This window comes from Cervus canadensis, chromosome 5, assembly GCF_019320065.1.
Source record: "Cervus canadensis isolate Bull #8, Minnesota chromosome 5, ASM1932006v1, whole genome shotgun sequence".
In the NCBI taxonomy this organism is placed as follows: Eukaryota; Metazoa; Chordata; class Mammalia; order Artiodactyla; family Cervidae; genus Cervus; species Cervus canadensis.
This window is the reverse complement of record NC_057390.1, coordinates 14,382,667-14,402,081: the sequence shown is the minus strand read 5'-3', so window position 1 is coordinate 14,402,081 and position 19,415 is coordinate 14,382,667. Positions and strand designations below refer to the sequence as shown.

The 19,415-nt window shown below is 39.3% G+C and overlaps 1 protein-coding gene and 1 non-coding gene across 2 annotated transcripts in view; one reads left to right on the top strand and one right to left on the bottom strand.

Annotated features, from left to right (window-relative positions):
* YIPF4 (Yip1 domain family member 4) overlaps positions 1-9,291 on the bottom strand; it is a 42,084-nt gene extending 32,793 nt beyond the window's left edge. The window contains exon 1 of the mRNA XM_043468276.1: positions 8,961-9,291. Coding sequence (XP_043324211.1) covers positions 8,961-9,039 — 79 coding nt within the window. The 5' untranslated portion in view covers positions 9,040-9,291. The remainder of the gene's footprint in view (positions 1-8,960) is intronic.
* Positions 4,711-4,817, top strand: LOC122442719. The gene has a single exon (XR_006269715.1). It is a non-coding gene; the product is annotated as a U6 spliceosomal RNA (small nuclear RNA).
* Positions 9,292-19,415: the final 10,124 nt, after the last annotated feature.

Below are 19,415 nucleotides of genomic sequence, written 5' to 3'. Positions count from 1 at the left end.
GGATCTTCCCAACCCAGGGATCGAAAGCGGGTCTCCTGCATTGCAGACAGACGCTTTACCATCTGAGCCCCCAGAGGACTGATTTAAGTGGGGAGAGGCTGAGGAGGAAGCACTGTCAGTAAAAAATAGAGAAGAGAAACAGAAAGGACTTGAACTAAGGCAATGGAGCTATTCTGAAATAACTGGATGATCAACTGACTATGAGAAGGTGAAAGAGACACTAAAGACAAGTTTCCGGACTTTGGGAAGAGGAATTATATCACAAACATTAAGTCATTTTCTCTTTAGTACTTGCCTCATTTTCAACATTGGTTAAGCAATCCACCAGTAAATATTTATGGCTCACTTATTTCTATAAGCCCTGAGAGTGATATAAAGAAGTAAGATACTTCAAAGAGTTTAAAATCCAATTGGTCATATATCCAAACAATGGACTACTATTCAGCCAGAAAAGGAATGAGTTACTGATACATACTATAACATGAACAAACCTTGAAAGCATTATGCTGAGTGGGAAAAAAAAAAAAAAAGACACAAAAGGTCACATATTGTATTATTCCATTTACAAGAAATATCAACAATATGCAAATCTCTAGAGTCAGAAAGTACATTATGAGAAAAAAAAAGAAACTAGATTAGTGGTTGCCAGGGACTGGAACACAGGGAGGGAAAGGAGAGTAACTGAAAATGAATACAGGGTTTCTTTTTAGAGTGCTGAATGTGATACAAAATCCTACTAGTACTGTAAAACACACTCTTCCCTAGGTAAAAGACAATGCCTACTGCCAACAGATCATAGGTGCCAGAAGAGTAAAGAGGCCTAAGTTATCAAAGAGGGGGTCAGGAGGGCTATGTGGAAGCAGACCCTAAATCTGGCATGAGAGGTAAGTGCATGAGCAGAGAAGGAATAAGAAATCATTCCAAAGATGGGAGAAAATATTTCCAGGTGATGTGACCAACAGAGGCTTAATCTCCAAAACATACAAACAGTTCACACAACTCAACAACAGAAAAACAAACAACCCAATTGAAAAATGGGCAGAAGACCTTACCTGACATTTCTCCAAAGACATACAGATGGCCAGCAGGCACATGAAAAGATGCTCAACATCACTAATTATTAGAGAAATACAAATCAAAGCTACAATGACATACCACCTCACCATGGTCAGAATGGCCATCATTAAAAAGCCCACAAATAACAAACGTTGGGGAGGGTGTGGAGAAAAGGTTACCCTCCTATACTGTTTGTAGGAATGTAACCTGGTGCAGCTACTATGTGAAGCTTCCTCAGAAAACTAAAAACAGAATTACTATATGATCCAGCAATCTCATTCCTGGGCACATACCGGACAAAACTATATAATTCAAGAAGATTCATGCACCCCCATGTTCATAGCAGCACTATTCACAATAGCCAAAACATGGTAACGACAGAAACGTCCATCAACAGAGGAATGAATAAAGAAGTGGTATATATATACAATGAAATACCACACAACCATAAAAAAGAACGCAATAAAGCCATTTGCAGCAACATGGATGCAACTAGAGATTATCATACTAAATGAAGTAAGTCAGAAAGAGAAAGACAAATACCATACATTATCACTCACATGTGGAATCTAAAACACAGAACAAATGAACCTATCTACAAAACAGAAACTGACTCACAGACATAGAGAACAGACTTTCAGTTGCCAAGAAGGCAGCAGTAAGAGGAGGAAGGACTGGGAGTTTGGGATCAGCAAATATAAACTACTGTATATAGGATGGATCAGCAACAAGGTCCTATATACAGCACAGGGAACTATGTTCAGTCTTCTATGATAAACCATAATGGAAGAGAATATTTGAAAAAGAATGTCTAATGTGTATAACTGAGTCACTGTGCTGCACAGGAGAGACTGGCAGAACACTGTGAAACAAACTATACTTCAATAAAAAAATAAAATTAAAAAAAAGAAATCATTCCAAGGAAAAGAAAGGGCAGAGACAAAGGCATGAACACCCAAGGCTAATGAAAGGCACAGAGTTTTAAAACTGTGGAAGGTAAACTGGAGACTAAGTGTTAAGAAAGTATCAGGTTAAAAAAAAAAAAACAATTTTTAAAAACTTGTCTTTATCTTATAGGTGTTTCTTTATGCATGCTCTGTGAAATCTGGATCCTATATGATGCCCTCTACAAAAAGCTTTTGATACTAAATTTGTAAAACCCTACATACTACAACTCCACTCAGATTTTCAGAACTAATACTGTCATATTAAAGACTCTGGGCATTACCTTTCCCCTTTGGGAAACACTGCCGAGGATCTACCTGTAGATGATAGGAAACAAGTACAGGTCCAGCAAAGTGGTAAGGACTACTGGATGCTGAGGAAACAGGAAGTAACAGAGATAGTTTAGCTGTGAAAGTAATGAAAAGCAGGAGGAGTAGAGTTAATTAAAAATTCTGTCAATTAGGAGGGGACCTGTGAGTGATAACAGAGATGGAAGAAACAAGAAGAGAAATATTAATTTAAAAAAATGCTAGAAAGAAAAACAAAGAGCAAGAAAAGCTCCAAAACAGGCAACAAGATACGGTAATAAAAGCATATAGAGGCTTATCCTAGGAAAGGAAGAAACTTTTCCTTTAAGCTTTGGAAGAAAGATAGATGTCTTGATACAGATACAAAGATATTTAGGGGTGGAAAAACATGAGGGCAGGAAAATGGTTACTGCTGGTTCAGACCATCTTTTTTGCTAAGCTGTCTCTGTTCATCCCCTTTCCAACCACATGCTGGACTTCCGTTCAATTTGTGTTGGCTTCAGTTCTAGTAGCACAACAGCCTTATCTTAATCAAAAAGTATCCTGTAGTCATCAAACATTTATTAAGTTCCTGCTATAAACCAGGCGCTGTGCTAGGCAGTGAGTATGGTACTGGTAGACAGTAAAACACAGCTTCTAATTCCAAGGAGCTCAAGCTATAAAGCAGCATTGTTTTAGGTCTGCGAAGATTGGGAAGTATAAAACACAGGGGCTCCCGGGCTGTCACATCTGACTCTTTGCAGCCCAATGGACTGTAGCCTGTCAGACTTCTCTGTCCAGAGAATTTTCCAGGCAAGTATACTGGAGTGGGTTGCCATTTCCTACTCCAGGGGATCTTCTCAACCCAGGGATCAAACCCTTGCATCTCCTTCATTGGCAGGCAGGTTCTTTACCACTGAGCCACCTGGGAAGCAATATACAGGGGCTGCCTCAGCCAATTACTGCCTTTGCAATAATCACAAGGCTGTGATCAACGAAGAGGTTAAAACTGAAAAAAAAAAAAAAGCTCAGGCTTAAATTGAAGAAAGTAGGGAAGACCACTAGGCCAATCAGGTATGACCTACATCAAATCTCTTATGATTATACAGTGGAGGTGATTAATAGATTCAAGGGATGAGATTTGAGAGACAAAGTGCCTGAAGAACCATGGACACAGATGCTTTACACTGTACAGGAGGCAGTGACTAACACCATCCCAAAGAAAAACAAACCCAAGAAGGCAAAGTGGTTGTCTGAGGAGGCTTTACACACAGCTGAGGAAAGAAGAGAAGCAAAAAGCAAGGGACAAATGGAAAGATATACCCAACTGAACACAGAGTTCCAGAGAACAGCAAGGAGAGATAAGGAGGCCTTCTTAAATGAACAATGCAAAGAAATAGAGGAAAACAACAGAATGGGAAAGACTACAGATCTCTTCAACAAAACTGGAGATACCAAGGAAGCATTTCATGCAGGGATGAGCATGATAAAGGATAGAAATGGTAAGGACCTAACAAGCAGAAGAGATTAAAAAGAAGTGACAAGAATACACAAAAAAACTACACAAAAAGGTCTTAATGACCCAGATAACATGATGGTGTGGTCACTCACTTAGAGCCTGATATCCAGGAGTCAGAAGTCAAGTGGCCCTTAGGTAGCATTACTACAAACAAGGCTAGTGGAAGTGACAGAATTCCAGCTAAGCTATTTAAAAATCCTAAAAGATGACACTGTTAAAGTGCTGCATTCAATATGCCAGTAAATTTGGAAAATTCAGCAATGGCACAGGACTGGAAAAGGTCAGTTTTCATTCCAATCCCAAAGAAGGGCAGTATCAAATAATGTACAAACTACCAGATAATTGCACTCATTTCACATGCTAATAAGGTTATACTCCAAATCGTTCAAGCTAGGCTTCAGCAGTACATAAACTGAGCACTTCCAGATGTACAAGCTGGATTTAGAAAAGGCAAAGGAACCAGAGATAAAATTGCCAACATCTGCTGGATCATATAAAAAGCAAGGGAATTCCAGAAAAACATCTACTTGTGCTTCATTAACTATGATAAAGCCTTTGTGCGGATCACAATAAACTGGAAAATTCTCAGAGGTGGGAATACCAGACCACCTTATCTGCCTCCTGAGAAGCCTGTATGCAAGTCAAGAAGCAACAGTTAGAATTGGACATGGAACAACAAACTGGTTCAAAATCGGGAAAGGAGTATGTCAAGACTATATATTGTCACCTTGCTTATTTAACTTATATGTAGAGTGCATCATCTGAAACGCCAGGCTGGATGAATCACAAGCCTGAATCAAGACTGCTGGGAGAAATATCAATAACCTCAGATATGCAGATGACACCATCCTACTCGCAGAAAGGGAAGAGGAATTAAAAAGCCTCGATCAAAGTGAAAGAGGAGTGCTCGCTTCGGCAGCACATATACTAAAATTGGAACGATACAGAGAAGATTAGCATGGCCCCTGCGCAAGGATGACACGCAAATTCGTGAAGCGTTCCATATTAAAAAAAAAAAAGTGAAAGAGGAGAGTGAAAAGGCTGGATTAAGATTCAACATTCAAAACACGATGATCATGGCATCTGGTCCCATCACTTCATGGCAAATAGGTGGGGAAAAAATGGAAACCGTGAGAGACTTTATTTTCTTGGGCTCCACAATCACTGCGGATGGTGAATGTAGCCGTGAAATTAAAAGACACTTGCTCCGTGGAGAAAAGCTATGACAAACTTACGTATTAAAAAGCAGAGACATCACTTTGCTGACAAAGTCTACACAATCCAAGCTATGGTTTTTCCAGAAGTCATGTACGGACATGAGAGATGGATCATAAAGAAGGCTGAGTGCCAAAGAATTGATGCTTTTGAACTGTGGTGTTGGAAAAGACTCTTGAAAGTCCCTTAGGCAGCAAGGAGATCAAACCAGTCCATCCTAAATGAGATTAGTCCTGGGTGTTCATTGGAAGGACTGATGTTGAAGCTGAAACTCCAATACTTTGGCCACCTGATACGAAGAGCCTACTCACTGAAAAAGACCCTGATGCTGGGAAAGATTGAGGGCAGGAGAAGAGGGCAACAGAGGATAAGATGGTTGGATGGCATCACCAACTCAATGGACATGAATCTGAGCAAACTCCAAGGGATAGTGAAAGACAGCGAAGCCTGGTGCGCTGCAGCGAGGTCTCAAAGAGTTGGACACGACTTAGTGACTGAACAACATCATAGTTTTAAAAGAATGTTCTTCCCTCTTTTCCTTTAAACTGTACGTGAAGAACTTTTCCCTGAAGAACTTTTCCTTTAAACTGTACCTCATCTTTCTCTGAAGACCTCCTTGATCCCTTCCTGCACTTAACCACTTCTACCTTTCAACCTTCTTTTTATAGTATTTATTACGTATGATGAACTTTTAAAAATCCCTTTCTTATTAAGCCATTTCTTGGTGTTAGGGACTTCCTCATATGCAGTCCCTCGCATACGGACATACTTCCTTCATTCTACATAAAAAAAAACATTACTTATCTTTAAAAATTTGGCAAAATATTACCTCTATCAAATTGTCCCTGATCTTTCAGCTAAAAAAAATGTCCTCCTCTCCTGATTGATCTTTCATAATATTCTAAATCAGAGCTTCTCAAGCTTTAATGTGCTACATGAATCACTGAAGGATGATCTTGTCAAAATGTATATTACAATTAAGCAGATTATTCTGCATTACTAGTGCCCAGCAATGCCAATGCTGCTGGTCTGTGGAAATGAAAAAGGCAAAGAATCACTTATTTGTGTGATAAAAAATAAAGTCAAAGGGTTGCTTTAAAGACTTCTATATATTTCACATGTGTATAACGTGTATATCATTGTTGTTGTTCAGTCGCTAAGTCATTTCTGACTCTTTGTGACCCTGTGGACCCTGCCAGGCTCCTCTACACTCTCGCACTTATACACATGATTTCCTTACTGCTTTAGGACATAGGTTTACATCACAGACTTGAATATTCAGTCTGGATTTCATTATTCACTTATTTATTCATTTACTGGCCATACATAGCCTATGTTCTTTTAACTTGTACTTATGGACTCTGCTTTTATACACATTATCTTAAGTAGTTTTCACAATATTCTTATAAGTGTGCTTTTCATTTTACTTATTTAATGTAAGTTTATAGGAGCTATGTGATTTGGCCAATATCACACGGCTACTGCCAGAGTCAGAACTTTAACTGAAGTCTTCCAGTTCTAAATTCAGTAATTTTTTAGTTATACCATCCAGATGTGCTAAGTTTTGTAGTCAAAAATGTCAATGTCATATGAGACAAAAGAAAGCAGAAATCATTTATTCCTTCAACAAACAATTATGTTGTGATGTTTATATTCTGGGTTCTGTGCTAAGTACCGGATACAGAAAAGATTAGGGAAGTTTCTGAGTAACAGTTAAGCAAAGTTTCAGCAAGGAAGGAGTATTTGATTTCATCCTAGTATAAGGAAGAGAAACTGCATTCTAAGCATGAGGACCAGGATACACACATATATGGATACAAACACCAAGGCACATTTTAGAACAAAAAACATGTACAATTAGTGATGATAAGTATTAAGAGACCTGAGCAGAATCTAGGACAGTATACATGAAAACATCTGTAAGCTGAAAACATTCATGTTTAGACAAAAAACATAAAAAAGGAAAGCAAGAATTTACATGGCATGCTTAGGAACCAGAGAAGAGACCTGGTGTCACAGAGTGAATGTTTATGTTAGAGAACAATAAAAAATAATTGTGGGGCCAGTTGATAATGAAACTCAAAGCACCAGCAACACTGCTAACAAGTACTTAGTATTTAACTCTGCCAGATGTACTAAGTGCTTTGCATCTGCAAAATGTTTGAGCGCTTGGATACCATCATTCTCGTTTTAAGTATAGGAAAACTGAGGTTAAGAGAGATTCAGTAATTTGCCCAATATCACATAGACAGTAATTGGGAAAGACACAATGGAAATCCAGGATTTTATACTTTATAAACACTATCCAGTTTACAAAAATACATGAAAGCTGCATCATGATTTAGGGTAAAGAAATCTGAGGAGACAGAACACTAGATCTTAATTCCAGATCCTTCATGTGGAGGTTATTGAACTTTTTTAAGCCTCGGGTTCACTAAAACTCAGGAATAATAAAGCTCAGCAAGATTCTTAAAAAGATCAAACAACTCATTTGCTTAAAATAGTCTGCATATTCCAACTGTATAAGGTTATATACATGAGAATATTATAATACACCTATATATCTTTGTCTCTATTTCCCTGGATATATACAGAGTCTATACAATCTTGGAGGATATGTGGACAAGTTTCAATAAAACATGGATTTTACTTATTCCAGGTTTCTTGGTTTTATGTACGGAGTCAATGAATTAGTTTGCTATATTATTATCAAGATTTCTTCAGTGTGTTTAAGAAAGATAATTCCTGGGAGAAGGGAGGATATGAAAACTATAAACACAGATACATGAGTTTGAACAAACAGGCTGTGATACTAAATGACATAATTTTTTCTTAAAGTCTGGGAAATTAAGGTCGCTTATTCCTCCCCAAGCACTAGGCTACCAAATGTAGATGTAACAAATTAAAATATTTTGGGTGGCCATATTTCACCAAATTCCCGAATTACATTTAAATGTATCAGCTGTTCTCTAAAATTTTTGTTTTACATTTTAAATTATAGCCAAAAGTACAGTACTTTTTTTAAAAAGTGCCACTCAAAAAAACAAAAACGAGGAAAGCAAAACAGAAAAAGGGAAAGCAAGTTGCATTAACCAAATATTACAAAACTAGTCTTCTCGGGAAACACACTATGTCCTTCCCGAGGATGAAATGTCTACAATTAAGAAAAATTTATTTTTTTCATATTGTGCAGGTAAGTCTCGTCACTGGAAAATTACTGGTTAACAAAGTCTAACCAAAGGAGCAGAGAAAGATTTCTGATACAAAGAGTTTGGTAAAGTACACAGAAAAGGAGGAAACCAAATTCTCGCCTACTGTAGAAAAATCTCTCTAGCTTCCTCAAAACAGTATCTGGCGAAAATCTGGAGAACCTACAGGGAACTCTAGGCTGGATTACAAGAAGTTTCAAACACATCTGGGTTTACTTCTCTGAACACTGTCAAATACCATGAAATTGGAGGAAAACCAAGGACGTAGGCAAAATACCAGATTCCATAAAAACCACGAACTCTTCGAGGGAGGTTAGTATTCCTAGCGCCGAATCTACGCAAAAGCTATGTACTGATGAACAACCTCATTCTTTGACACCGATCCCGGCCCATCTAACCATTCGTTTCTGAGTTACAGCAAGTCATTTTAGAAATAAAATCTTGGGTCCCGTGGGTGCACTCGAGGTAGGTGAGTCCGCCAGATAAACCTGACACCAGATGGTGTGGGGAGGGCCAGAAGCTGACCGAGTCACTTGGAAAGCTCCCCACGCCCCACCCTCGGCCACTCGGCCCTCTCGGAAGGCCCGGCGAACGCAGAGGCTCGAGTCACCCGTAGGTCAGCTTCCTGTCCGTACCCACCAGGCCACAATCACTTCGACATCAAAAAGACCCTGCCGTGTCCGCCCGGCGTCCCCCGGGGTGGCGGGCCCTTCGGCGGCCCAGTCTCACCTTCCGCGTCAGCTGAGGAGACAAAGGTGAAGTCCCCGTTAGTGGGGGTATACGCCGGGGGCGGGCCCGGCGGCTGCATCTCGCGGCCCCTCCGAGCCCGCGGCGGAGGAGGAGGCTGCGGCTGGGCCCAGGCCCTAAGGCGGCCGCGGCGCCGACCCGCACCCGCGCCCTACGGTGGGACCCGGGAACCGGGAGATGCAGGCTGGGAGCAAGGCCCAAGACGAACGCAGCTAGCCACGGAGCTATCCCCAAAGGTCCCCACCGAAGCACCCTCGGTGGCGACCGCCCAGGAACCACGACGCCGGTGCCCTGACAGGACCATAACAGTGACAGCGCCGCTGTGATTGGCTCTTTGTAATCTGCCCTTCCATTGGCTCCCGGAGAAAGGTTCTGATTGGCTCTCCCTCTTGTTGATTGCGGAAGTTTACCCGGGACAGGAAGTTAATTTGTAATTCGTGGAAAACTCCGGCGTCTCACTTATTTCATGTTTCCGTCAAGTCTCCTGCCTTCTGGCTTTTCTTTATATTCTCTACTTTTGTTAACTGGGCGGGGTAAAATTTTTGAGAATTGGGAGTGTTTTTACAGGTCAGCCCTGGAATATCCCTAGATTCCCTTTCTTTTAGTCATTAATTGTATCTCCCTTCTTTCTGTTTTTAACATTTTAATTTTGTATTGGGGTATAGCCAGTTAACAGTGTTGTGGTAGTGTCAGGCGAACAACAAAGGGACTCAGCCATACACATACATGTATCCATTCTCCCCCAATATCTTGACTTAAATTGTATATGGTCCCTAAGACTTACTTTTCTCATCTGTGAAATGAAGGGCTGGATTGGATACTTAAAAAAAAAAAAAAAGGCTATAAATTTCCACTCAAACATTAGGGCTCTTGTCTACCAAATTCCTCAGTGAGCGAGGCAATTTCAGGCAATTAAGCCTGAAAAGGTAAGGAAGGAGCACAGTTAGAAGAGCACCTAAATCTTCTGAATTTTAGTCCAGTTCTGTTTTCACAAGGTTCTGTCTGCTGATAAACTTGTTCAGTGGCTAAGTCATGCCCAACTCTTTAAAACCCCATGAACTGCAGCATGGCCAGGCTCCCCTGTTCTTCACAATCTCCCAGAGTTTGCTCACATTCACGTCCATTCAGTCTATGATGCTGTCTAACCAGCTCATTCTCTGCCACCCCTTTCACTTTTTGCCTTCAATCTTTCCCAGCATCAGGGTCTTTTCCAATGAGTCTGCTCTTCCCCTCAGGTGGCTAGGTATTGGAGCGTCGGCATGAGTCCTTCCAATGAATATTGAGGATTGACTTCTTTTAGGAGTGACTGGTTTGATCTTGCTGTCCAAGGGACACTCAAGAGTTCTGCAGCACCACAGTTCAAAAGCATCAATTCTTTGGCTCTCAGCCTTCTTTATGATCCAACTCTCACATCTGTACATGACTTCTGGAAAAACCATAGCTTTGACTGCATAGACCTTTGTCAGCAAAGTGATGTCTCTGCTTTTTAATATATTATCTAGGTTTGTCATAGCTTTTCTTCCTCGGAGCAAGTGTCTTTTAATTTTGTGGCTGCAGTCACTTAATTTTGGGCTACCGTAATTTTGGAGCCCAAGAAAACTCCAATACTTTGGCTGCCTGATGCAAAGAACTGACTCATTAGAAAAGACCCTGATGGAAAGATTGAAGGCAGCAGGAGAAGGGGACAACAGAGGATGAGATGGTTGAATGGCATCACCAACTCGATGGACATGAGTTTGAGCAAGCTCTGAGAGTTGGTGATAGACAGGGAAGCCTGGCATGCTGCAGTTCATGGGATCACAAAGAGTCGGACACGACTGAGCAACTGAACTGAAGAAAATAAAATCTGCTTCCAGTTTTTCCTCATCTACTTGCCATGAGGTGATGGAACCAGATGCCATGATCTTTGTTTTCTGAATGTTGAATTTTAATCTAGCTTTTCCACTTTCCTTTTTCACCTTCGTCAAGAGGATCTTTAGTTGCTTTTCACTTTCTGCCATAAGGGTGGTGTCATCTGCATATCCAAGGTTGTTGATATTTCTCCAGGAAATCTTGATTCCAGCTTGTGAGTCATCCAGACTGGCGTTTTGCATGATGTACCCTGCATATAAGTTAAATAAGCAGGGTAATAATATACAGCTGTGATGTACTCCATTCCCAATTTTGAACCAGTTCGTTGTTCCATTTCTGGTATTAACTGTTGCTTCTTGACCTGCATACAGGTTTCTCAGGAGGCAGTTCAGGTGGTCTGGTATTCCCATCTCTTAAGAATTTTCCACAGTTTGTTGTGATCCACACAGTCAAAGACTTTAGCATAGCCAATGAAGCAGTAGTAGATGTTTTTCTGGAATTCTCTTGCTTTTTGTATGATCCAACGGATGTTGGCAATTTGATCTCTGGTTCTTCTGCCTTTTCTAAATCCAGCTTGTACATCTGGAAGTTCTTGGTTCATGTACTGATGAAGCCAAGCTTGAAGGATTTTGAACATTACCTGTTAGTATGTGAAATGAGTGCAATTGTAGCTTGAACATTGTTTGGCATTGCCTTTCTTTGTGATTGGAATGAAAACTGACCTTTTCCAGCCCTGTGCCATTGGTGAATTTTCCAAATTTGGTGGCATTTTGAGTCCAGCACTTTAACAGCTTCATCTTTTAGGATTTGAAATAGCTCAGATGGAATTGCATCACCTCCACTAGTCTTGTTTGTAGTAATGCTTCCTAAGGCCCACTTGACTTCACACTTCAGGATGTTTGGCTCTAGCTGAGTGATCACACCATTGTGATTATCTGGGTCATGAAGATCTTTTTTGTACAGCTCTTCTGTGTATTCTTGCCAGCTCTTCTTAATCTCTTCTGCTTCTGTTAGATCCTTGCTGTTTCTGTCCTTTATTGTGCTCATCTTTGTAAGAAATGTTTCTTTGGTATCTCAAATTTTCTTGAAGGGATCTGTAGTCTGTCCCATTCTGTTGTTTCCCCCAATTTCTTTGCACTGTTTTTTTAAAGAAGGGTTTGTTATCACTCCTTTCCAATCTCTGGAGTTCTGCATTCAGTTGGGTATCTTTCTCTCTCTCCTTTGCTTTTCACTTCTCTTCTTTTCTCAGCTATTCCTAAGACCTCCTCTGATAACCATTTTGCCTTTCTGCGTTTCTTTTTCTTTGGAGTGGTTTTGGCCACTGCCTCCTATACAGTGTTACAAATCTCTCTCCAGTGTTCTTCAGGCACTCTATACAAGCCACATTAATGTGATGTCCAAATTTTGAGAGAAGTTTTGAGGGTATAATGAGGACAGAGTTTGAGAGAGAGAAATGATAGATCAGCAGTAGAGCAATGGGAAGTCATGGCCATTAATGTGTAAAAGGAAATACTGAAAAATTTCTCACAGGAGGTAACAATTAACTTGGTACTTAAAGGGTGTATAAAAATTTTTGACCACGGAGGTATGTGGGGCTGGCAGCCTAGGTCATCACATTTCAAAGGTCTGGAAACTAGAAGTCATTTACTTTACTTGGAGATTAGGTTACATGAGAGAGGATGGCTACAGATGTGATTGCATGAATATGTAAAGAAATAATTAACAATATTTCATGCTAAAAAATGTTTTATGAACGTGTCAGGGGAGCCCTTAAAGGAATTAGAGCAAAGGAGTGACATATTAGATATTCTTGTTAGAATAATTACTTAAGCTTTCCACAGTAGTGGATGCTTTGATTTGGGGAGCAGAGACTTGTATTAGACTTTAGCAGAAATATAATGTCTTGGACTAAGGTTGCAGATTGGGAATGGGGAAGAAGAAACACTGAGACATATGAAGGATTAAGAATCCACAAGGGATTCCTGGTGGTCCAGTGGATAGGAATCCACCTGCTGGTGTGGGGGACACAGGTTCAATCCCTGGCCTGGGAAGATTCCACATGCCTCAGAACAGCTAAGCCTGTGCACCACAACTACTGACCGTGTATGCCGTAATTTCTGAAACCCGAGTATCCTAGAGCCCATGCTCTGCAAGAGAGAAGCCACTGCAGTGAGAAACCAGTGCATCACAACTAGAGAATAACCCTGCTGTCTGTAACTTGAGAAAGCCTGTGCACAGCAACCAAAACTCAGAGCCGCGATGAATAAATAAATACTTTAAAAAGTAGGCATTTGAAAAAATAGCCACCTGTCTCAGTCTATGAAGATTGGCTCTGTGTCATGGCGGTCCTTCACTGATTAGCTGGTTGTGCTCTGAGCCTAGGGTCTTCACAGCTTGCTCCTCTCAGCATGGAGTCCCCACTGTCATTCTTACCAAGATTAAACAGATTTTTCTTAAATGAATGCTTCTCCATTTGTTGTGTATCCTGAGAAAAATTTCTACAGACTTTAAATAATTGGCTTTTCAAATAATTTTCTCCAACTAAACTGTGTTGTTTTTGGGGTGAGAGTGCTGAACTCTTTGGTCCACTTTGCCATAATTTTGTGTGCCCATCCTTTTAACTTTTCTGTATCTTCAAAGTCTAGATATGTCTTTTTGTAAATAGCATTTTTTTCCTAGAGTAACAACCTTAGCTTTTAAACTTGAGCATTGAGTCCATCTACGTTCATTGTAGTTACTGGTGCCTTGCTTTTATTATTTTTCCATCTTGTTTTGTGCTTTCTATTTGTCTGCCTTTTAAATTTAACTGTGTTTGGCTTCTCTTCTTTCTTTATTTTGATTATTTTCTCTCACTGTATTCTTTAATTTTACTAGTTTAGAGGTTATACTTTCTATTTCTATTTTCTTATCAGTTGTAATGCACTTCTTTAAATCTTTTTAAAAAATTTACTCTTTTTCAAAATTTTATTTATTTTTTAATTGAAGGATAATGGCTTTACAGAATTTTGTTGTTTTCTGTCAAACCTCAACATTAATCAAGCATCAGTTCAGTTCAGTTCAGTCGCTCAGTCATGTCCAACTCTTTGTGACCCCATGAATCACAGCACACCAGGCCTCCCTGTCCATCACCAACTCCTGGAGTTTACTCAAACTCATGTCCATCGAGTCGGTGATGCCATCCAGCCATCTCATCCTCTGTCGTCCCCTTCTCCTCCTGCCCCCATTCCCTCCCAGCATCAGGGTCGTTTCCAATGAGTCAACTCGTCGCATGATGTGGCCAAAGTATTGGAGTGATGCCATGATCTTAGTTTTCTGAATGTTGAGCTTTAAGCCAACTTTTTCACTCTCCTCTTTCACTTTCATCAAGAGGCTTTTTAGTTCCTCTTCACTTTCTGCTATAAGGGCGGTGTCAACTCTTTCCATGAAGTGGCCAAAGTATTGGAGTTTCAGCTTCAGCATCAGTCCTTCCAATGAACACCCAGGACTAATCTCCTTTAGGATGGACTGGTTGGATCTCCTTGCAGTCCAAGGGACTCTCAAGAATCATCTCCAACACCACAGTTCAAAAACATCAATTCTAAGGCGCTCAACTTTCTTCATAGTCCAACTCTCACATCCGTACATGACCACTGGAAAAACCACTAGCTTTGTTTGTAGTGATGCTTTCTAAGGCCCACTTGACTTCACATTCCAGGATATCTGGCTCTAGGTGAGTGATCACACCATCGTGATTATCTGGGTCGTGAAGATCTTTTTTGTACATAGGTATACATATATCCCCTCCCTCTTAAACCTCCCTCCCATCTTCCTCCCCATCCCACCCCATAATAGCAAGTCAAACAACCAACAAAGGGTTAATTTCCAAAATACACATGCAATGCACTTTTAACATGTGTACTTAACTTATCAGGCTTCCCTGGTGGCTCAGACAGTGAAGAACCCGAACTTAACTTATCACAGTCTAAAGTTAATCAATATTGTTACTCTCTGGAGATAATGCAAAAACTCTAGACCACAAAAACTTTGATAAGCCCCAAACAACTTGGAAACTACTTTTGTTATAGATTTTGGTTCTGCTTCATGCTACTTTTTTACTCCACAAAAATTGATATTATGTTTTATATTGTCAGTGTTTATTTAGATTCCTTCCCCCAAATTTAATTTTCTTTGATCACCATTAGTTCTTTCACCTCTGACTTTCTACTTTTTTCTGCCTGAAGTACATACTTTAAGATTTCCTTTATTGAAGATACAGTGGTGGAAGAATATGTGTTTTTATATACAGATGTCATTATTTTCCTTCTATTTTAAAAAATATTTGTATTGGGAACATCATTCTGTGTGTGTGTGTATGTGTGTATGCCACTTAAGTTGTTTCCGACTCTTCAGTCGTGCCTGACTCCACGGACTGTAGTCCACCAGGCTCCTCTGTCCATGGGATTCTCCAGGCAAGAATACTGGAGTGGGTTGCTATTTCCTCTTCCAGGTAACACCATTATGGGTCAACAGTTATTATTTCTTAGCACATATTTCTCAAAAGATATCCCCCTGTCTTTTGTTTTCTGGTTGCTATTGAGAAAACAGCTTCATTTCTTTGAAGATGTTTTCTCTGTCTTCTTTGGTTGCTTTTAATATGCCTTTGCCTTTCTATGTGCAGAGAATGGATATTGAAATGAGTATGGTATGCATTTCTTTTTGTTTATATTACTTAGAACTTATTGCATAACCTGAACCTCAACATTTTGTCTTCAGCTCTTGAAATTTTTAGTTATTATCTTTTCCAATATTGTTCCTACTCTATTCTCTCTCGTCTCCTGAAACTCCAGTTTGATGTATAACCATAATGTTACTTACAGCTAATGGTTTCATTACTAAGTGCTGAGCCTGATGGTAAGCGTTACATTAAATCATTTAATCCTCATGACAACCTCCTTAAGTAGATACTGTTATTTTACCCACCTGGTGGATAACGACTATGAGGCAGAAAAGAGTTTATCACTTGTCAAAAATCACAGAAATACTAAGTGGCAGAACTAAGCTCTGAACAGAGGTCCTCTAACTCCAGAGTCCCCGTCTCAGTGTTCTGAGACTGCTTTGTATTTTGCTACTCCTCAGAGTTCATTATTCTTCCTCTGACGTTTAAGGATTTCTTTGTTGTTTTTTTTTTTGCTTTTTGTTTTTTTTCCCCACACAGCTCCAGTTGTCAACTGAATTTGCCACCTTAGCAATCAGTTTGCAGTAGTTACAACAAAATTTAAGAGAGCAGTTTTTGATGTCGTTACCCAGGTGCTGCAACACACTCAGTAATCATTTTGTCAATGAGGATATAATCCTAATAAATTATAGACATTCCGTTTCTCCAGTCCAGACTTTGGGCAGCTGAGGTCAGGATATTTGTGGACTATGATTCCTGTTTCAGGAATTCATGTCCTGTTTTGTTTCTTTAAATAATGGGTTTGTTGACCTTCAGAAGTGGTACACATGCTATATTTAATTTGCTTTTTTGACTTTCATGTTTTAAATATTGTTTAAGAGGCTAGGCTTCAGACTAAAAAACTTTAGTTGTGATGTTTATTGAAATTAACTCAAACTTAAGTGGGATACTCACGAATTTTTTTGTTTTGTTTTGTCTTTTAGTTTATCACTCTTCGTCTTATCTTAAAATTATTACATGCTTATTGGAGAAAATTGTATAGAAAAATCATCCTGTTATATTACCTATAGAGGTAACCACTATTAATGTCTTAAACTCTGACAATACTTTTTGAAGTATTTATATATAAGTATATATTGTATTCCATAACTTTAACATTTTCTAATGTCACCATGTTTTTTCTATTTTAATGTTGCCTTTTATTCATTTACTGGATATATTATAATTTATAAACTGTTTTCATTGACTTTCTTTCCAAATGTTCATAATGATAAAACAGCACCATGATAAACAACCATATAGCTGTACTTCTGTATTAATACATATTCATGAGTGTTTCCTTAGGATATATTTTTAAAGAGGAATAACTCAGATCAAAGAGTACAAATGTCTGAGGTTTTAAAATCCATATTTGTAAATTGTCTTCCAAGAGATAGTAACAAATTGTGTCTCCATTGACACAGTAAAAGACTTTCCCTACCTTCATCCTTGTTATTAATACTGGACATAATATTTTTTGAAACATGCCAATTTGATGGATTTTTTTGTTTCAATTTTCTTTCTTTCTTTTTTTGACCACACCACAGAGCATGAGGAATTTTAGGTCTAACCAGGGATCTAACCGTTGCTCCCTGCAGTGTAAGTGTGGACCACTGGACCACCAAGGAAGTCCTGAAACTATCATCTTAATGATTTCAATTAAATTATGACACTTCAGAGTGATTGAAAAGTAGAATCTAAAGAGTGAGTCCAAGAGACACTTTAGATGTGAATTGAAGGGAATGTTTTCTATTTTGAATTAATACTAGTGAGAGAAGAATGTAATACAACAAACTGTAGCATAAAGGCAAATAAATCCAAAGTGAAAGTGAAGTGAAGTTGCTCAGTCATGTCTGACTCTTTGCAGCCCCATGGACTGTAGCCTACCAGGATCCTCCGTCCATTGGATTTTCCAGGCAAGAGTACTAGAGTGGGTTGCCATTTCCTTCTCCAGGGGATCCTCCCGACCCAGGGATTGAACCCGGGTTTCTTGCGTTGTAGACAGACGCTTTACCTTCTGAGCCACCAGACCTCAGTCAATTGTCATATTTACAACCAAGGAAGCATACGTTTATCCTCTTGAATGGACAATGACTCCAGAAAAAATGAATTGAAAGTTCAAGATTTATTTAAGCATATCTGGTGCCAGTACGTACCAGTGCTAACTCATTTTTATCTTGGTAAATGACACCTTCATTCACTGAAGCCGGAAACTTGAATGTCATTATTGACTCCTCCCTTTCACTCACCCCTCAGGTCCCATCCGGTCTTGCTTGTTCTATATCTCAAATAGAGCTTGGAAGAAATTCTATTCATCTTCACTACTGCCACTCTTATTCAAGTTACTGATATCTCTCACATGGAAATCTTTGAACACTTCTTAACTGGTTTTACAATGCAGCTGCTAAAGTGATCTTTTAAAACAAGAACACCATCATGCCTCTCTCAGTGTAGAACCTTTTCATGAATTCCCACTGTATTTAGGATAAAATCCAAACTCTCTTACCTTCTCCTGCTTACCTCACTGGCCTCATCTCTGCACTCTCCCACTTGCAGTCAATCACCCTGGACTTTTTTCAGCTCTCTGTGCTTGCTCTTCTCGACCTGGAAAGTTCTTCCTTGGCATTTTCAGGGCTGGTTCCATCCATTCTTGAGAACTCAGCTTAAATATCACCTTCCTAGATTCCTTGACTGCCATATTAGTCTCAATGATAGTACCCTGGCTATTTCTAGACCTTATCACAAATATGTCATTATGCTATTTATCTGCTCATTTATTTTAAATAATTTATTTATTTGGCTGTGTCTGGTCTTTGTGGTGGCATGTGAACTCTTAGTTGTGGCTTGTGAGATCTTGTTCCCTGACCAGGGATTGAACTCAGGCCCCCTGCATTGGGAGAACGAAGTCTTAGCCACTGGACCACCACCAGGGAGGTCCCTGTTCATTTATTTTTTTAAAGGGCAAATAAATGAAAGTGTAAATGAATGCAAAAACCAATTTAGATACCACTTTTCACCCATAGGATGGCTATAACAAAAAAGACAATAGCAAGCGTTGACAAAGATGTAGAGGAATTAGAACCATAACACCACTCTCATTATTTAAAGTAAAATAGTGCCACTACTTTGGAAAACAGTCTTTCAGTTTCTCAAATGGTTAAACATAGATGTGCTGTATGATTTAGCAGTTTTACTTCTAGTATATACCCAAGAGAAATGGAAACTTATGACCACACAAAAACTTGTTCAAAAACATTTATCGCATCATTATGCATAATAGCCAAAAGTGGAAATAGTCTAAATGTTTATCAGTTGATGAATGGATAAGTAAAGTTGGTATATCTATACAATGGAATATTATTTGGTAATAAAAAGTAATTAGTTAATGCTACAACATAAATGAATCTTGAAAATACTAAGAGAAAGAAACCAGTCACAAAAGAATGCATATTATGATTCCAATTATGTGAAATATCCAGAATAGGGAAGTCTCCAGAGACAGAAAGTAGACTAGTGATTGCCTAGGGCTGGAGGGTGTAGGGGTTAGGGATGACAGCTAAAGAGGACAAGTTTTCCTTTTGTGTAATGAAAATGTTCTAAAATTGACTGTATGTTGCATAAGTGGGTATACAACATTAAGAATATACTAAAAGCTACTGAATTGTACACTTTAAATAAGCAAAGTGGGAATTATATCTCAATAAAAGCGGTTTAAAAAGATAACTGAATGACCTTGTGCAGAAAGTGAATAATATCCAATCTGTGTGTGTGTGTTAGTTGCTCAGTCATGTCCAACTCTTTTGCAACCCCATAGACTGTAGCCCATCAGGCTCCTCTATCCTTGGAATTCTCCAGGCAGGAATACTAGAGTGGGTTGCCGTTCCCTTCTCTAG